Source organism: Harmonia axyridis, chromosome 7 (genome assembly GCF_914767665.1).
Source record: "Harmonia axyridis chromosome 7, icHarAxyr1.1, whole genome shotgun sequence".
Lineage (NCBI taxonomy): Eukaryota > Metazoa > Arthropoda > Insecta > Coleoptera > Coccinellidae > Harmonia > Harmonia axyridis.
Genome location: NC_059507.1, coordinates 4,827,423 through 4,847,905, shown reverse-complemented (window position 1 = coordinate 4,847,905; position 20,483 = coordinate 4,827,423). Strand labels below are relative to the sequence as shown.

The 20,483-nt window shown below is 35.8% G+C and overlaps 1 protein-coding gene across 17 annotated transcripts in view; it reads left to right on the top strand.

Annotated features, from left to right (window-relative positions):
* Positions 1-20,483, top strand: part of LOC123684001 (protein kinase shaggy-like) — a 31,562-nt gene that overhangs the window by 2,226 nt on the left and 8,853 nt on the right. For 3 of the 17 annotated variants that reach the window (XM_045623074.1, XM_045623078.1, XM_045623081.1), the window contains exons 2-3: positions 17,072-17,262; positions 20,171-20,254. In XM_045623074.1, coding sequence (XP_045479030.1) covers positions 17,072-17,262; positions 20,171-20,254 — 275 coding nt within the window. Of the gene's footprint in view, positions 1-20; positions 207-1,384; positions 1,438-3,501; positions 3,979-5,681; positions 5,815-5,870; positions 5,969-9,075; positions 9,166-9,985; positions 10,135-13,166; positions 13,222-17,071; positions 17,263-20,170; positions 20,255-20,483 lie in introns of those variants that run through there. The other 14 variants (XM_045623066.1, XM_045623064.1, XM_045623069.1 and 11 more) reach the window with 12 other exon arrangements.

The following is a 20,483-nucleotide window of genomic DNA, read 5'->3' as shown; positions in this document are numbered from 1 at the left end:
GATGCTGATAGCCAATGAAAAAGAAAGCGAACATGTGACGCGAGATGAAGTACCTACGTTCTCTTTCATTTGTATATTTTAATTTGACGGAGAATATTCGTGTTGTGTCGTGTTTTTCAAGTTACCGTTTGTGTTGTGAACTGTAAAATTTGATGTTTGTTTTGAGTTCGACAGGAGTTAACTGAAAATAGCTCGTGAATTATTTGGTAATGCTCAAATTGATCATATGTTTGTTCAGTACGTCATAATCAACTTCCTCTTGACGATGTTAGCTCGCCTTTTTTTTTTTGGCAATTGTTCACACGCCGAAATCCATAGATTACCGATTAAACAACTTGAGGCAGTAGGTTATTTTATTTCTATTCCATGCAGAATCTTCAAAACCGTCCACTTCAAGACAAAAATTACGTCTCAAGTTTGACATATAGATGTCGCTTCTAAAACAGAACTTTTTATTTTTCAATTATCAACCTTCAGTCAATAAGCTTGAAAAATAATTTCTCAATTTTAGTATCCACTTTCACTCTTTTCAAAACAATGAATAAGTACTAATTTTGTGTGTTGATTACATGCCATACTTAATTACTGGTAGAAGCAATAAGCTTTCTTTAATTAGAGGTGGATGTTGTTAATAATTCATTAGTTACAATAATCAATTCAACATGAATCATTAACAAATTAACCACAAATTTATCGTTATTGAGATTCTAGTAGCCAACTTTCACACAAATCGTGTTTGGTAGTAGCCAATTTTTTTTTTTTTGGTCATTCTAAAATTTGTTCGAAGAATCTATTAATCGATTTAACACAAAATCCGGATCCAATACATCTTTTTCAGTTTTTTCAATCCGTAAAAGTCGTTAGAAATCAATTGAAAAAAAATTGTATATCTTGAATGAAGTAGATACCTTGATGTCTAATATCTTATTATATTCTATTATTATGTCTCATCCACCATCCAAACGGTTATGTTCTTCATGATATTATCGCGTTTGATTAATTTTTATTCTTTTTATAATTTTTTTCAATAGCAATGATACAATTTGAAAACAAAATATTAATAATTCAGTGAAACACTTTTTCTTCTATTTGAAAGTTTAAATTACGCCATTATGTATAGGACATAACATCGTTCAAATGACCACCACCCAAATTTTTCATCACTTTTTCAAATAAAGTTGACTATTTCATCAATAGTACATTCAAAGTCGATTTTTAATTATGTACTTATGTAGTTGTTGATGGATTACCAGCATAAACTTTAGACTTAATATGTCTCCCCCTTTATAATTTCATCAGTTATCTGTGTTACCTGAATTGAATTGATTTTACAACTTCGCTAACCACTGACTTAGCTAACTACTATTATTTCTGTATATTTCAGCTGAAATTTATCAAAGTTATACAAAAAACACACCAAAATGAGAACGCGTCGAAGTAAGTAGATATGTGTTTGTTTCGAAAATTGTCCAAAAAACTAACTTCTCTTCTGTTCCTCTATAATTTTGTTCATAACCAACATTTGATCATAGTAAAAATAAAATCCAATATACAGGGTGATTTCTAACTATGATACAAAATTTCAGAGGGTTCATTAGTCCGTTTTAAGAGAAGAAGATCCTGCTATCGACGTTTGAACTTGCTTCGTATCCAACATACAGTTGAAGTTGAATAAGACGGTAGGTATTTTAAATTATCGTAAATATTATTGAACCGATTTGGTTGAAATTTGGTAGTTTTATTTGAAGTAATAAAACGCTAATTTAGCCCTGACCAGATTGAAATTAATAGGTTCAGTGGCGTCTCACAGGGCACAACATCCGACAAAAATTTGAGATTGAACAACCAAAAATTAAAATTTTTCAGTCTCCTGTGTTTTCTTAATATCTAGCTTTGTTTTCGAGAAAAAATAAGGCCACCATATTGCATTTCATGAACACCTGCTTTGGAGACGAAGCATAATAATGTGATTTTTTTCTCGCAAACGAAGATTGGTATGATAAATAACACATAAAACCGAAAAGTTGTGTTTTTAGTTGTTCGATCTAAAAAAATGAAAGATCGCAAAAGAAATAATCTCGATAATTTCAACCGTTTTTTTTTATTACAATCTCGGAAACGAAGCAACTCGAGACATATGTTCTTAGAACTTTTTTTTCTTAAAACTACTAAACGAATCACTCTTAGAAATTCCGTACCGTAGTAATGAATCACCCTGTATTTATCAGTTCCAAAACTGAATAACATAATTCAAAATTAAAGATGGTGCGATAATACTTGATGTAATCAAAGCCAGCGTTCGATGTTTTTTTTTTTTAATATCTGATTACTGTTAGGTTTTTAATATAAAATAATTTCGTAATAATCTCTTTAGTTCAATGCTGTATAAAAAGTATTACAATCATTCAATTAAAGACAAATATGCGGTGTTCTGTTAGATAACTTTTTGCCAACGGGAATACAACTTCATAATGCCTCTCTTGTAGAAGCTTTAGTCCCTATGGGAAAAAACTTGGTCAACCAATTTTCACAGGCCACTTGAGGCCAAATTTGCACACCTATCATATTAGCCATAGGCAGTAACAGGTGGTAATCACTTGGTACCAGGTCCAGACTATAAGGTGGATGCGTGAGATCTTCCCATCCAAGCTCCTGGAACTGTTAGTGTGTGATCAAAGATGTGTATGACCTGGTGTTCTCTTGTTCAAATAAGATTCCGCCTCTATTCATCAATGCTGGTCTATTCTGGTCTATCAGCAGCTTCAAACGGTCGAGTTGTTCATGGTATAGAGGGCAGAATTGAGCGTTTGACCGTAGGGAAGCAGCTCATAGTAGAGTATACCCTTACAATCCCACCAAACACACATCAACACCTTCCTGGTCTTCGAAACTAGCTTGGTCACGGCCTGGGCTGCTTCGTTGGCTTCAAACTACGATCTCTGTTGCTTGACATTGTCATAAATGACCCATTTTTCATCTCCAATCACTATCAGCTTCAGAAATGGGTCAATTTTGTTGCGATTCGCAGATGGAAATTCGGTCCATGGAGTATTTTTTTCGTCAACTCGTTGGCACCCTTACATCGAGCATTTTTTTTAATGTAGCCTTCTGCAAATGGTTCCAAACGGTTTTAAGATCGATGTTCAGCTTTTGGGTGAGGTTAAGACTGCTAACATTTATAACAGAGTATTTTTGTTCACCTTTTTTTCAACCAATGTTTTCTGCAACAACTGCAGAATTCGGCTATCATAAAATTTTGCACAAGGTTTTGAGCGCTTATATCATTTCCAAGAATAAACGTTTGGAATCGATCAAGGAGAAAAATGCTTCCCTTGTGTCGAGATATTTTAAGTTGAGTGTGGAAATAATAGACCATAGTATAAAACTTGCAGCGTTTTTTATATTGACCAAAATTCCAATCGGCTTGCAATCGTCAACAGGAAGTTGCATTTCTCCGGAAAGTAGATACCACTCCCTATTTCTAAACACCTGATTGATTAGCACCTCGACTCCTTACTTCATTGCAGTGTGCTCCTACCTTTACCATTTGATTAACCTTGAAAACGCAAAACCATGCAAAATGGCGGAGAGAGGAAGGAGGCAGCTTCTCTGCAGCGACAACGCGTTATGAACCATTAAATTTATTGCATCGTGCTCACCGAAATCGCGCAGACATGGCTCCAAAACACCTAAGTCTGAGCGAAAAAAATTTGCGGGAATCTATGGACGCCAAGTCGGAGATTCTGGTGTCCTCGGAGCACTTCGGCAGGTGCGTGTGTCACAGTTTGGACCTGGTGCTGCCCAAGAAGCAGGCAAACGCGAGAAGACTACACAGGAGGTCCATATCTACTTGGAATTTGGAAACAAATTCGAAAAATAAACGTTGTGCAGTGAGTGCTAAGAAGAAATGTGAAACAGAGAAGGAAAAATCCAGTTTGGTGGGATGTCTTAAGCTTGTCGGGAAACTTTTTGGTAAACGTAAGTTTGGCTTTTATAGTATACAGTGCTGGCAAGTCTGTAACTTAGGATGTAATATCAATGTGTTACAAAGAAATGCATAAAGAATGCCTAAAAGCAACTTTTTTCCCATATTCACTTCCACAAACAGTGAAAATCCAATTGCAAATCTTCATCTCTAGTGTCAGCATTATATTCGAAGTTTCTTGTTTCTTCAATTTCCTCTAAGCCTTTAATAAGAGCCTCATAAAGATATTTTTGAAGCAAATTTACTCACGTGGACAAAAAATTAATATTGTGAATTAGGAGATGTCATTATACCAACTGTACGAAACTTGAATGACGTCTTCGATGAAATTCGGTTTTGCAGGTTGGATGCCCTATTCATAATACAAATCCAGTTATAGAATTTTTTAACTTTACCTGGGGGGCTCATTGGCTCTAGAGGTACTATACCCTGGCCGGCAAGGTCACCGGATTTAGCTCCACTCGAACTTTTTAGTGGGGGTTACTTAGCTTAAAATATTTAAAGGTATCTCCAAGAGAGGCTTGAAAGTTTAGAAGAGCTGAGAATTTAAATATTCGACTTTGTCAGTTCAGCAATATCTCGGTTATTGCGAGGTTCAAGTAGAACAAAATTGGCAAGTTACAGCGGCATTTAAGATCCAAACCTACTCTGAAAATTTCTCTAGATTCTTCCTTTCGAGAGTTATCATATATACGGTTGGACGGACAGATTTGAATTTGACTACAGATAAGCATCAAGTAGATCTAAATCGAAATTGTAAAATGAAGCCTAGAACGAAAATCAATGATTGGCAGTGTCGATCTAATATAAAATTCATAGAAAATTCGCTAGAAACGTCAATGTCACACGTTCTTTCACATCACTGGCCATAATAGCCGACTTACCTTGGTGTGATTCGAGGAGAAATATCGACCCAAATAATCATTAATTTTTACCGAACATCAATTATTGAATACCGACCAATTCAATTATATCACATGTCCCATATACTGATTAGTGTGTACTTTGGAAATCAGTTATTCCAATAGCGGATATCGTGTTGCCCAGATGGCCACGCCCTTTAGGCCTATAGCGATAGCTTTGAAGTAATAAACTCCAGATATGTTTTTTTCTTTTTTCCTTAACACTATTTAGTTTGTGGTTTGTGATGGGTTCTATGTGTTGTAAATGTTCTAATAGGCTTAGGAGATTGAGGAGTAAGAAATATTTTTGTTTGTTTAATTTATTTTTTCTTTAGACGATATCGTCGTAAAGTGTATCTTTTACTAAATAAATTCCTCGTATAATATCTCAAATCATAAAAGAAAAGCTGTAAACAAAAAATACAGTTCGAGCAAACCACTGAACAATGACTCTTCTGTGGTAAACGTATGGTCATATTGAAAACAATTATTTATTCAGGAATTCATAGCTCCCTAATTATAAGTGCTAGGACTTATAAAATAGTGTATTTAATCGTAACCACACTATTGCTTTAAATTCGTAAAGTTTTTCAGTAATGGTTTTTTAAATTAATTTATTTTCCAAAAAGTAATTTCATTCGATTCAATTCTGAATCATAGCATCAGGATCTACGTATCCATTATAATGCTCTATGCTGGCGACAACACAGAGTGAAATAGTCACCTAGATGACAGTTGTGGTCACGGATATGTAAGTGTCGACACCATATTTTCTATGCATCTTGTCCAGACCGAAATTCTCAAGTAGTCCATGATGTCGTATGTCAAAACTCACAAGAGTTTAACCTATCTATTATTCGATTTAAAGTTTGATAGATCCGGGATATAATAAATCCTCTTGGAGTTGTTTTACGATGTTCTGAGAAAGTAAGTTATGCCTAATTTTCATGCCGTTCATAAAACGTTCCTTTGTTGATGTTCAGATGACACGTTAGCAGGATGGCCAAACGGAGAGATTCTCAAGATCCTTTGGACGACGAAAGCAATCATTTCACTGTGTCTCCGTCGAAAGTACAATCAGGTATCTACAAATTGTTTATTTTGGCCCGTAAAAGCTAGGATGAGAATTCGAGGATCGAATTAATAATGAAAGAAGTGCAGGAAATGTTTTCAAATATCGCCGTATACGAGATGGGTGTTGGTATGATATGTGATCATAAAAACTTGAGTCCAAAGCTTTATTTCCGAGTTTTAGTATAATAAAAATTAGGACTGGACAGGTTGGATGAATAGCCACAATTTATAGTGTCGAGGTTCATAGTATAATGCAAGAACTTTTACAGGCAGGAGACTGTTATTTTCTATAATGAACTGTTAACAGAAAACTTTATTCTTATTTTCGCATTTTACATTTCGTACAATTTGACAATTCTTTGTTATCACAAACGTATTGATTATCAGTTCACATAAATATCTACGTTCTAAAAAAACTTTTCAACCAGCGTTTTCTGATATTACTATGCTTTTTTCTTTCGATTTTTGGTTCCTAATGAAATGATTCAGTCACGAAAACTGAAAATTTCATTCATGAAGGCTAGGATTTTCCGGAAGTTTATCATTTGAAATACTAAACCAAAATCTAAAGACTCTTCAATAATTCCGTTTTTAGGGTCTTGAATCTATTTTGGCGTGTTGGAATAGACCTTAAATCTCACGTGGCCACAAAGAAAAAATCTAAAGGTGTTAAATCACAAGATCTCGGTGGCCAATTGTGATCACGTCTTCGAGAAATAATATGGTCATGAAACTCTTGCGAAATTTTGATGGTTTCGTTGCTTGTGGGACAGGTAGCGCCGTCTTGTTCAAAATGAACATCGTCCACGTCAATATTTTCCAATTCCGGCAATAAAAAAATCATTAATCGTATTCTAATTCCCAAGATCGACGAGGAATTGACAAACCTGAGTTTTTGTCAACATTACAGGCTACAGCAGCAATATTCTCAGTTGTTCTTGATCGACGCACACGGTTTCGATTCTTCACAACACTAACTTGTCCCAAGAGCTCAAATTTTTCCACCAGATTGCCGGCCGAAAAGGTGCTTTACAACGACTCAAAAGTGTTTTAGTTTTGCGAACTGTCACTGTAAAATTTTAACCATTTTTGTAGAGAATTTCAACAATTTCGTTCTTCAAGCGTTTATCGTTCTATTTTTAGTAATGGAGTAGTTTTTACTTGTCAAGTGTCAAAAGATATCGGGCTATTTAAAATGAAATCTTTTATTGTAAAACCCTTTAGATCGGCTAGGTTAGGTACAACCATTGTTACTGTTATTACGCACATGTCATCGCCATCGTTTGAAGGGGGAAAGAGAATTTATTAAGTCATCGAACAGACCCTTGCGGAACACCCCACTTTTGACAAAGAATACTGTCTGGCAAGCGTCGTAATAGGTCCAATTTCGGCCGATATAACTATAAGTTTTTGCAAATATCTTCTTGAGGTTATTACGTCCAGTTCAAAGCGCATTACCACCGCAAAAGCTGGCAACTGCACTCGTTATATGGTAATTACGAAACCCAACGAAGGTAATAGGTTTACATATTCATGCTTAAATCCTGTTTGAAACTTGAACTGCTGGCGTGGGTGGAAGAAACTCGCTAGTTTTTGGGACGAGGTTGAAAGTCGTAACGTCCGTGGTACCTTTCGACCGAACAGCAACTGGGCAACGGTGATTTCTTCTGGTCCATCCACTTTCTCGCGCTGTACGTAGATAAGTAATTGCGTCCGTACGGTGCAGAATTCTACGACTGTTTCGTTTATTTACCTTTAATTACTGTGTGTGTTTTCGACATTGAAACTGTTTGACGTTGCCTTGACCTTGGTCGCCTTGTTACTCCGAGAGATCAAACGCTGGCAATAATCATTATAGCAGTCGGTTTGGCTATTCAGAATGTTGATGTATTAGTTTCGCCGAATTTTTTTTTAACGGGTTCGAGACTTTATATGAAATGGAAAACGTGATTGGCGTTTTACGTGCGGACAATTTTTTTTACGATCTGATAGGTCTAGCGTGAAATACTGAAACGTTAGGTTTTGAGGTGATTTTTTATGGATCTTGGCCTGTTAGAACCTCATAAAGTCAGCAGAGCCACTTAAAAAAAAAAAAAAAATGGAACGTATTGCAAAAACTTTGGAGAAGAATTTTTTTCTTCCACGAATATAAAATCGAGTTAAGCAGCGCCACCTAGAGATAATTGTCGAATACCACCGAAAAGGTTATGGGTGTTGAAGTCTATATGACTTGAAAGGAAAATGAAAAGACCATTTCCTCATCGATTTAGGTTACATTTCAATTGAATTTCCTGGTTTCTTCCGATATATCTTATTTAAGTTATATCCTCACAGTAATCATAGATAGAGGGAGCATATGTCATTTTCAGTAAGCAAATTTTGTCCCCAACATGAACTATCGAATTTGACATGAAGCGCACGAAAATGAGAACATATCAGTGATACGATATTTCACTCAATTCGCGAGTTTCTTCACAAAAGACGCACTTCTTAATCTTATGTCCCTTAGTGAATCAATGTTTCATATTAACTCATAATATATTGAACTAAATACCTAAATAAATCAGAAATTCAGAAAACAAACTTCAAGTGCGCCAAACGACGTGAAACGATCGATGACACTAGGAGAGCAAAAGTTGTCAAACCTTGGATTTCAGCAGGTAGATAAAGAAAATAATAAATATTCTGCTTATTATAAATTCGACAATTAGGAAAAATATCGGATTCCAAATATTCAAATTGACATATTTAATCGGGAATCACTCGAATAAATATATTTCATTCAATATAATATACATTCATAACGATGAAGTAAAATTGTGGATTTGAAAATATATCACAATCCAACAACGTAATCTAACCATGTTGGGGACATGTAAAAATTGCGTATACTCCCTATATCTATGTTTATTACACTATTATAATATCCAATATTGCTATAGTCGCAGAATTAGCATCGCCACTGAATTCCCAAGCTAAACAAATATTAATTTCTTTTTGAGACACCTTGTATAACATTATGTGACTATCACTATCTACAAGTCGGAAATATCGAGTGTTTTTTCTAATTGTGATTTGACTGGAGAAACTTTTTATTCCGATGTTTCTTTTCAGCGAACGCATGTCGTCCAACTTGGCAACTTGACAGTCCCCGTCAAAGAATTGTGTGGCAGATTTACGTAAACTCCGAGGATTCGCATTTAGGTGCTGAAATCTCGATAAGGATCTCTTCTTTCCTTTCGAATTACTTCATTTTTTTAAAAAAATCGGAAATCAATAATTTTTCCCGAAAATTCTGATTCTATTTAGAAAATTCCTCAATCTCGGTAATTCCAACCCCCATAAAGTTTGTAAAGCCACTCAAGCAAAACGTAAAAAATATTTCCTTATAACAGCATATTCATAAATTTTACTACTGAATTTCTTGATTTCTGCAGATTTTTTGCATTTTCGGCAACAGCGCATTTGACTTTTTCTACAAATATGAAGCTATCAATCGAACCTATTTGATCCAGAAGCAAATATGCTCAATTATTAACGCTAAATGATGGAATTATTAGAGGTAACTTTGTAATTACCACAAGAGAAAAATTTAAGAATAGCAATTCTCGGAAACATATCCCAAGCATGACATTGAAATCATTGTATTGCCAGCATGATTCCAAATATAATATTTTTATCCGCAAAGTCCTGGCTTCTATAGTTTCGCAGTTATGAATATCTGAAATTTTTCGATACGGATTACCGCGGGTTCGAACCCCGCCACTGGAAATTCCTTAAGAACTTTTTCTTTTATTTTTTCATATTTTTCCTCATAAGCAAAGCTATGTTACATCGAAAGAGCGAATAATAAACTGTATTGGGTAAAATTAAAATTTGAAGCGTGTTGTTTTCCCTCCAAAATGGCGCAGAATGCGGACAATGCACTCAATACTGCGATTGCACGTTTCCCTCGACTATTTTGAGACCCCTCGGTGCGATGCCGCGGCTAAAAACAACGGCAAAACAACGCGTAGTTTGATCCCGTCCCTCATCCGAGCGATGCAGATCCTCGCGTGATAAAAACAAATCTTCGGCGCGTTCTCGAGATACATCGAATGATAATCTACACGTACGCCGTCTATTCCACCCTCGGGAAGATCGTCAACCTCCTGCTGTGTGACGCAAGAACAGGTGAATCGATTTTTGTGGCTTGTATTCCGTCGACTTGGCCATTTCCAAATGATAGAAGCCTTTGGAATCGTTTGACCTGAAATTTTCACAGTTCACGTTTTGAAATGTGCAGAATAGAAAAACCACTGCAAAATCTTCATTATTTCCCCGTAAAATATGTATTTCAAAGCATTAGAATCATTAGAAAGATCAAACAAAATAATTTAGATCGAATAATCATAAAAAGGAAGATATTTAAAAATTCTCAATTTCGAAACTATAATTGATAAGACACATTTTAAAATTGTTTGGAAATACACACGGTGTACAAAAAAAAAAGATTATTTTGAGGCAAAAAATCACATAAAAATTATAATAATAAAATATTTCTCAGGAACTTGGCAACACCTGATAATGAAATTGAAAGCAGGTATTGCTACGATGTTACTGAATATCTTTTTCACCGTTTTTTCACTTTTTCATCCTAGTGTTTATGATTTTAGAGTTAAAAATGTTTTATCACGAGACTTCTTGGCCGAATGGTAGACGCGTTGGTTTGACTCTATCGTCGCAAGTTCGAATCCCGTGAGGGAGAATATTTTTCTTTAAAAACTCCTTGCGTTTTTTTTTTTTTTAGTGGATTCGCTTATTACTTGATAGAAGTTCATTATAGATAATTCATTATTTTATCCTTTCGTTTTAATTGTTTGGCTATTCTTCGATATATGAGGAAATAATAAACCATAGTGTAAAATTTGCAGCGTTTTATTGTTTTGTAAACACAGGGATCTCGTTTAGTATTATTGAAACAATAATTAATGTTGAATGTTAATCTTAACAATCTAAATTTTGCTTGAAGGTTTATTGCTTCTATTCATTCGTGTCAAGGAATATTCTTTCAGTAAAGATTGTATTTAGAATCAATCATTTAAAATTTCGCTTGAAAGGATTCTCGAAATTTTATATTGGCTGGAATGTCCTCATGCTCACGCGCAGTTTGAACGCCATTTAGTTAATTGCCTCAAATTTTACATTTGACATAGTTTTTACTGTTTTCAGTCGATTGAAGAAATAAAAGCTGAAATTGATTTCTTTGAATACGCTCAATTATTACATGAATTGAACAAACTACACTAGGCTAAAACGGCATATTTCTTCAGATAATTTCAAAAATTTACCATTGCTCAAAGTTTATCATGGTTGTTGAACAATGTGAATGTGATACGTATAAGAATAATTATTTTTTTTTCAAATATGAATATGTATATCAAATATCCAACGAAAGGAGCCATGTGGAAATCCTGAATCTTCTAATAAACATACGCGCCATTTTCGATTGAATTGATTTCAAACGCGATTATACGCATAAGAAGCCCCGGTATTTGTTTTCATGTTCTCCGCCGTTGCACAAAGATTTTCGACAGACGTAACATCGTATTACCGGTTCCGGTAATTTCGACAGCTATGCGATTTCGAAATTAGAAGTTACGTTTTAATAAGATCATTTGCGCAAAAATCCACGTAAGGTTCCGCTGGGCGTGCGTAAAGTATTCTTGGAATTATCACTTTGATCTAACGTTCTATTCTCAGTGTGCGAAAATCGTTAAACTTTTCATTTTATTGGGTAGTTTTCCTTGAAATGTGAGACGGTTGTTTAGGTTTTAGATTTCTGCGTTTTGAAATATGCGTGTTTTGGATTTCGCTTCTCCCATAGCTGTTGTACATGGTGGTCAAAATAGATTTCTATGAGAAAAACTACTTAGTACTAAAACTCATGAGAAACTAATTTTTCAGCATGAACATCAGATTCTGATGAAATTGTATCTTTTTATCTTCATATAAACCGCATCGCCCTATCTCTACTAATCCAGGAACATCATCATCATCTTTAATTCTCTGCCGGCATCACTCTTGGATCAAAACTGACCCAAAGGTAATAGACGTAGATAGTGGGAACATAAGTCATTTTCAATGAGCGAAGTAAGATAGTGGGAACATAAGTCAATTTTGCTTCCGACGTTTTTTCCAAAATTCGTGGCTTTATTGTCAAAAAAACTGGTTATACATTCTTCGAAAACCTTCTCTCTTCCACCGCTGGTCTTCGACGTCAAAATCACCGTTCTTGAAGCGTTGAAACCACTCTCTGCGCGTTCTTCCACTAATATCGGCCTCGCCGTAGGTATTTGGGAGCATTCGATGAGCCTCAGCCTTGAATTTCTTCATATTAAAGCAGAAAATTGAAACCTCCCGCAAATGACGAGAATTTGGCTCGTAAGCTGACATGTTTAATCGAAAATAACTTTATGATGCAGACACAAATCGAATAATATTTCGAAAGCGTTATGTTTACAAATACCTAAGCTTATTATATGACAACTTACAAGCAAAGTTTTACACCTAATATTTGATTCAATTCACGAGTTTCTAGATGTCAAAACTGGAGTTTAAACAGGTAGATATAGGATATAGGATTTCGAAATTTAAGCAATAAATCGAAGACAAATTATTCTAAATTCCATATTCAATCATTGAAATGAATTGGTTTCATTTACATAATATAATACGCATTTACTACAATAATTCCTGGACAAAAAACTCCTGGCATTTTGCATATTTCATTTGGATATTGATGTGTAAACAATAATCACGAATTGCAAACCTCAAAAGAAATTTGACACTAATAAAAAAGTAATTGCCACCCTCAAAAGTGACTATATTATTGGATAAAGTCGAATTTTCTAAGAAAAAGTGTTTTTACTGGTCGGGCCCGTAACCTATTGACTGAGTTGTTATTCAGACGGTTACCGTTGAGCCATCCGAACCGTTATTCCTCCTCGAGAATAACGCCTCTGCGATATCGTCGCCGTAATCGTTCTGACGACTCTTTGAGCATAAATTATTGCTCCCGCTTTCAGTTCTCTCATCGCGGAAGTGTATTTTTTTTAGTCCGAGGTCGGCCAAGAGATGCGACGCGCGGCATCTCGAACGAGGCAGATTGTACGTCGAAAACAACCGGTATGAGATAATTCCGTCTTAATTCTCCAGTACAGTGGCGCGTTGATGCCGATATGGGACAGGTCGTCGCCCTAGGAGGAGGAGGACCAAGGTGTCAGTGAATTTTTTGTGTTATCTCGGCTATTCGTCATCTCTAGGGAGTATAAATACACACTCTATCAAAATTGCGGCATAGTATCCCGTTCCCACCACAAAATTGTGGTGAGTCTGTGGGCCCGTAACCTAGTGGTGTGTACTAATTCGCTGCTTACCACAGGCCGACCACGATTTTGTGGTTGGTGAGTGGCACGTGTGAGTTGGGCTAGTGTTAATAGGCAAAATCCGGCTAGGATACATATGGCCGTTCGGAATTTTGTTTTCCTATAAGTAGATTAACTGAATAATGTCGTCCATAAATTGTTCCTGAATTTTTCTTAGTATTGAAAAATTGAAAAATGAGCATTGATTTCAATAAAACAATTTTACGATTTTTAAACATGATTGCAGCATGTATCTTTTTATGATTAAAAAGCATAACCTGTTTAACACAAATGACATGATAAATGTCAAAAAATAAAACCACTTCAAACTTTATCATTCCTATCGGAGAACCCATAGAGTAATAAATATAGATAGAGGGAGTATACGCAATTTTTACATGTCCCCAACATGGTTAGATTACGTTGTCGGATTGTGATATATTTTCAAATCCACAATTTTACTATATCGTTATGAATGTATATTATATTGAATGAAATATATTTATTTGAGTGATTCCCGATTGAAAATGCAAATTTGAATATTTGGAATCCGATATTTTTCCTAATTGTCGAATTTATAATAAGCAGAATATTTATCATTTTCTGTATCTACCTGCTGAAATCCAAGGTTTGGCAACTTTTGCTCTCCTAGTGTCATCGGTTGTTTCACGTCGTTTGGCGCGTTTGAAGTTTGTTTTCTGAATTTTTGGTATATTTAGGTATTTATTTCAATATATTTTGAGTTAATATGAAACGTTGATTCACTATGAGAGATGAGAAGTGCGTTCTTTGAGGAAAAACTCGAGAATTGGGTCAAATATCGTATCACTGATATGTTTTCATTTCCGCGCGCTTCATGCCAAATTTGATAGTTCATGTTGGAGACAAAATTTGCTTACTGAAAATGACAGATGCTCCCTCTATCTATGTTTATTCCTTCTGAGGCATCCAATATGAACATATGTAAGCACAATGGTTCTTGACTTCAAGTCAATCGGTTCTTATGATAGATTAGATGATAAACAGATAGATTTATCTATTTCGGCAATTATCGCATTCGAACATGATAAAGTAGAAACCTGTCAGGTGAATGCTCAGTCTGGTTAGTCGAGTCGAGATTGTCGATTAAACATTCAGTATTTTACTGCCATTGTTTCGTTATCGTTTCGAAAGCGAAACTTGTGTGTAGTTCAATCGACCGTGATTTGATGGTTTCATAGAAATGCTCGTGTCTTGAATCATGCTGTAATCGAACTTGTCATTTACTATTCCGGGCTGTTCTTCACCTTGAACTCCTCGTTGGAGACCCAATAGGTTTTTAATTTAGTTTCGAAGGTCTGTTACATGCGCTGGAAGAGCTTCTCTTTCAAGGCGCCTAACAGGATATTTTTTTTTAATTATCTCTATTCAAGGGCGTAGAAATGGGGGGGGGGTGCTGAGGGAAATTCCCCCGAAGATTTCCAAATATTAAAATTTCAGAATTCTCACAAATACGAAGAACGAGAATTTTTCCATAAAATGAACCAATAATTATTTTACTTGTCTTTGAAATCGACACGTCAGTAAAAAATCGGACCCCTTTACGGTTTATGAGTTTTTTATCGCTTTCAAGATTAGTACTTTTATTGCACTACGGGCTCGTCTTTGTCCGAGGTTTATTATTTTCCTTTATCTATCCGCTTTCTCGGCATCGCCCCTTATTTGCCATCTGTAATTTTTGCATTCGTCATCGTTATACACTTACCCGTTGTTTTCGGTTTTTTTGTATCATTCTCGTTACAAAATTTCAATACTGTACTTATCAAAAACTTGAACTGAGTAATTCGCATCGGAAAATTGTCTGGGCTGTGCTGTACTATTTATTGTGTTTCATTCAAATTGCAATTTATTTGTGAAGACATCAGTTTTGAGTTGTGTTAAAGTTTTTCTCTCATAACACCTTTCCTTCACAAGATATTTAACTTGAAATGGCATAGATATTCCAAATATGGTTCTGATTTTTCACGAGCTTGATTTTCAAGTCAAGTAGTTGGTTAAAATGTCAAGCTACTTGGCTTGATGAATCCTTAGTTCTGATACGTAAACGACAATAAATTCTGCTCGAACCTCGATATTGTCTATTCTAAATATACTCGCAAAGTCTCGACTCAATCGGATCTGTAATCAAGGAAATATTTCTTCATTTTATCATCCCGTCATTTCGTGATTCCCATTTTTCGTAACAAGACTAAATAAACGATTTAGTTCCTTGTGTCAACATCGTTACTCCTTACAGCTTGTGATAAGATTTTTTCCGTTGTTTTCTCGGTCCCGGCGATACCTGCGATCTTTAGAAGCGTATACGAAGTGTGACAATTCAAAACGACCTTGAACTCCATTTCGTTTTGCTCTAGTGAGATGAATGCATTCTTTCGTTAATGTGGGCGGTTATTTTGTCATCGTTCCCTATGATGTTAATAAATGGTGTTCAATTATATAATTACTGTCTGTAGTTTTTGATGAGTTACTTACTCGAAGAGTACACGTGATGTTTTACTGTTAACTGTCATGTTGATGGTTTGTATGAAATTCTTAAATGAATTCCTAAGTTATATTAGTACAGGTTCGTCTTATTTTTATACATTTCATGTACCAAAATATGTATAAATACTGACATCGAGATGAAATATTTAGAGTAATAAGGAAATTCTAATATTTTCCCAGTCTTAATAAAAAAAAAGTAAAAATTTCAAGCGGTTTATAATTTCGTTACGATGTGTAAAATTTTCAAATTTTCATTTCAAGGATTTCAAAATACAAAAAATACAGGGTGATCTATTTGAAATAAGTTCCTTCAATATTCCGGAAAAAGAGAAGATCTGACAACAATGTAAATACAACCAAATTACCGGCCATGTCACAAAATCTCTGCACGTCAAAATCTATGACATCTAACATCGTTAGATCCGTTTCCTCCTCAGAGTAATAAACATAGATAGAGGGAGCATATGTATTTTCAGAAAGCAAATTTTGTCCCCAACATGAACTATCAAATTTGGCATGAAGCACGCGGAAATGAAAACATATCAGTGATACGATATTTCACTCCATTCGCGAGTTTCTCCACGAAGAACGCACTTCTTATGACCCTTAGTGAATCAACGTTTCATATTAACTCAAAATATATTGAAATGAATACCTAAATATATCAGAAATTCAGAAAACAAACTTCAAACGCGCCAAACGACGTGAAACAACCGATGACACTAGGAGAGCAAAAGTTGCCAAACCTTGGATTTCAGCAGGTAGATACAGAAAATAATAAATATTCTACTATTATAAATTCGACAATTTGGAAAAATATTGGATTCCAAATATTCTAATTTGCATATTCAATCGGGAATCACTCAAATAAATATATTTCATTCGATATAATATACATTCATAACGATATAGTGACATTGTGGATTTGAAAATATATCACAACGTAATCTAATCATGTTGGGGACATGTAAAAATTGCGTATACTCACTCCCTCTATCTATGTTTATTACTCTATGGAGAAATCTAAGCCGGAGTACCCCAAGGGTCGGTCATAGGGCCGCCGATATTTACATTTCGATAAAAAAGCTCGTTATTTTTTCCTTTTTTCGTGTTAAACATTTGGGGTTGTTCATACAAGTCTGGTACTTTGAAGTATTAATTTTTTTATTTTTTCTTTTCAGGTAAGGACGGTAATAAAGTGACGACAGTAGTGGCAACTCCTGGACAGGGACCCGATAGACCTCAGGAAGTTTCCTATACGGATACCAAAGTTATTGGTAATGGCAGCTTCGGCGTCGTATACCAAGCCAAATTATGTGAGACCAACGAGTTGGTCGCTATTAAAAAAGTACTACAAGATAAAAGGTTCAAGGTAAGTTCAAACCCCTCGAATAAATTTAATTCAATTTGTTCATCTTAAGAGGGAACACCACCACGTGGTGGTAATCCCTCTTAACGGTGCCGTAAAACGTTTTCCAGCATTGTCGCCAGGCGCTAGCTTTTTTCCTAATATTATCATAAAATCAACAATTGGCTATCAGAATATTTTCACGCTTTGAATTAATTGTAGGCATGAAATTAAGACGTCAAATTTCAATAACAATCTAAATGACACATCGAAAACACCGTGGGGTCCTATTTAAATAACAACAACTCTTCTCTAGATCTCTAAAAGGTATGAAATTTAAAAAAAAAAACAAAAAATCGGTTCGAGCTGTTTAAAAATTGTGATTATACAATTGGCAGTGCCCTCAGAGTAATAATTATAGAAGGGAGCATGTCATTTTCAGTAAACAAATTTTGTCCCCAACATGAACTATCAAATTTGACATGAAGCGCGCGGAAATGAAAACATATCAGTTATTCCATATTTCACTCAATTCGCGAGTTTCTTCACAAAGAACGCACTTCTTATGTCCCATAGTGAATCAACGTTTCATATTAACTCAAAATATATAGAAATAAATAACTAAATATATCAGAAATTCAGAAAACACACTTCAAGCACACCAAACGACGTGAAACAACCGATGACACTAGGAGAGCAAAAGTTGCCAAACCTTGGATTTCAGAAGGTAGATACAGAAAATAATAAATATTCTGCTTATTATAAATTCGACAATTAGGAAAAATATCGGATTCCAAATAGTCAAATTTGCATATTCAATCGGGAATCACTCAAATAAAGATATTTCATTCAATATAATATACATTCATAACGATATAATAAAATTGTGGATTCGAAAATATATCACAATCCGACAATGTAATCTAACCATGTTGGGCACGTGTAAAAATTGCGTATACTCCCTCTGTTTATGTTTATTACTATATGGCTGTGCCCAATGCTTTAATATCGATAGTAATTTTTGCGAGCAAAACGCAATAACGCATAACGCTTTTTACTTACGTGACGGTGTTCTATGGCCTTAAAGAACTTCGTTCCAAAAACAATCCTAGTGTTAAATTCGTAATATTCTTCGATCAAAATATTCAATCAGAAATCGATATTTATTGCGTCTACCTCCGACCTCTCGCGTCCGAGCAAAAAGATTCTCGTGTTGCAGTTTCGCATCGTGAACGATCTTGCATTTCAAGGCCGTTATGCATCGCTCCTGCAACGATAACTAGCCTTATTATGCGAATTGAATTGTTCTCGTCGACTTCCCATCAACCTCAACCGACATTATTAGATCCCCGAACGTAATCAGTCGAAAGTCTAATCTCGTTACGATCCCCGTGATCCCCGATCGAAATGTTTACGAGGCACTCCGCTGATTCGCCTCCGAACGTCTGAAACCCGTAAAATTGCCTACTTGATTTATGAAGTAATGTTTGAGGGGGTGAACGGGCCTTTAAGTCGTTGCCCACGCCGCATTAAGGAACTCCCAACCTCGATTTTTTGCGCCAGAGGATACGGGGTTCGATCCGGTCACGGTTGAGGTGAGAGTGGGCCCCTAACCTACTGGCGAGATCGACGTCTCGCTGCCTAGGATCCGAGAAGAGCCGCGACTTGAATTTATCGACCCTTTCACGCTGAAATGCTCTGCCGGTAGATTGGGGAATTCATCTCTGTTTGGGCTATTACTGCAAATGTAAATTCAAAGTCCATGTGGGTTTTATTCTTGATTTTGTTAAAATTACATAGGCGTACAACTTTTCTTCTGTCGTTTTTTCCGAATGTCGAGGCTTTATTTTAAAAAACTGGTTATACATTTATGATTCAAAGTATTGTCCATCGCTGGCCACTACTTTCTCCCATCTTTCGGGCAGCGTACGAATTCCGCGTTGAAAAAACTGGGCATCTTTTGAAGCGATCCACGAAGCGATCCAATTTTTTACTTCTTCATAATACCGGAAGTGCTCGTCAGCCAGGCGGTGTGCCATTGATCAAAACAAGTGATGGTCAGAGGCAGCAACGTTTGAAAAATTCTGCGCGTGGGGTAGGACTTCCCATTTCAACGTTTCCAAGTATGTTTTGACCACTTTCGCAACATGGGGTCGAGCATTGTCATGCCGCAAAATGACTTTATCATGTCTCTCGTTGTATTGCGCCCATTCGTCTCTCAATGCTCGGCTCAAACGCATTAATTGACTCCGATAACGATCGCCTGTGATTGTTTCATTCGGTTTTAACAACTCGTAATACACTACGACGAGCTGAACCCACTAAATACTGGACATGACCTTGGAACCGTGAATATTCGATTTGACCGTCGACGTGAAAGCATGGCCGGGAAATCCCCACGATTTTCTGAGCTTGGGATTATCGTAATGAACCCATTTTTCGTCTCCAGTCACAATACTATGCAGAAATGACTTCCGTCTTTCCTTGCAAGCAGCTGTTCACAAGCAAACAAACACCGTTCAACATCTGTCGTCTTCAACTCGTACGGCACCCAATTTCCTTGTTTCTGAATCATTCCCATGTCTTTCAGAAGTTTTGAATTGGTTTGTTGCGTCACTTCCAATGATCCTAACCAATTTTTGTTGCGTTTGACGCGAGTCTTGATCAAGTAAAGCCTTCAACTCTGCATCTTAGAAAACCTTCTCTCTTCCATCGCCATACTGGTCTTCGACGTCAAAATCTCCGTTCTTGAAGCGTTGACACCACTCTCGAAACGTTCTTTCACTAATAGCAGCCTCACCATAGGTATTTGAGAGCATTCGATGAGCCTCAGCCGCAGATTCTTTTTCAAAAAAAATTTCTGATCTTTTTTGATCTTATTTATGATATTATATTGAATAAGTTTCTAATACATGTTTTTTGTTTGTTTCAGAACCGGGAGCTACAGATAATGCGAAAATTAGAACATTGTAATATAGTAAAACTTAAATATTTCTTTTACTCCAGTGGTGATAAGGTAAGTAAGCAATCGACGAAATTTTTTGGATCTAGATGTCTCTGTTCAAATCGTAAATTACGAAGTGCAAAACTAGTAAATAAGCAAAATAGTGTTTTGTCATGTTGAGCGTACCATCTTGAGATTTATGTTGTCCCCATAGCGTTACCCCATCTATCCACATCTGTTTCGTTGCGGATGTCATATCTCGAAAAGTTGAATCACTCAAAATTCGATTGTGCTTATTCTT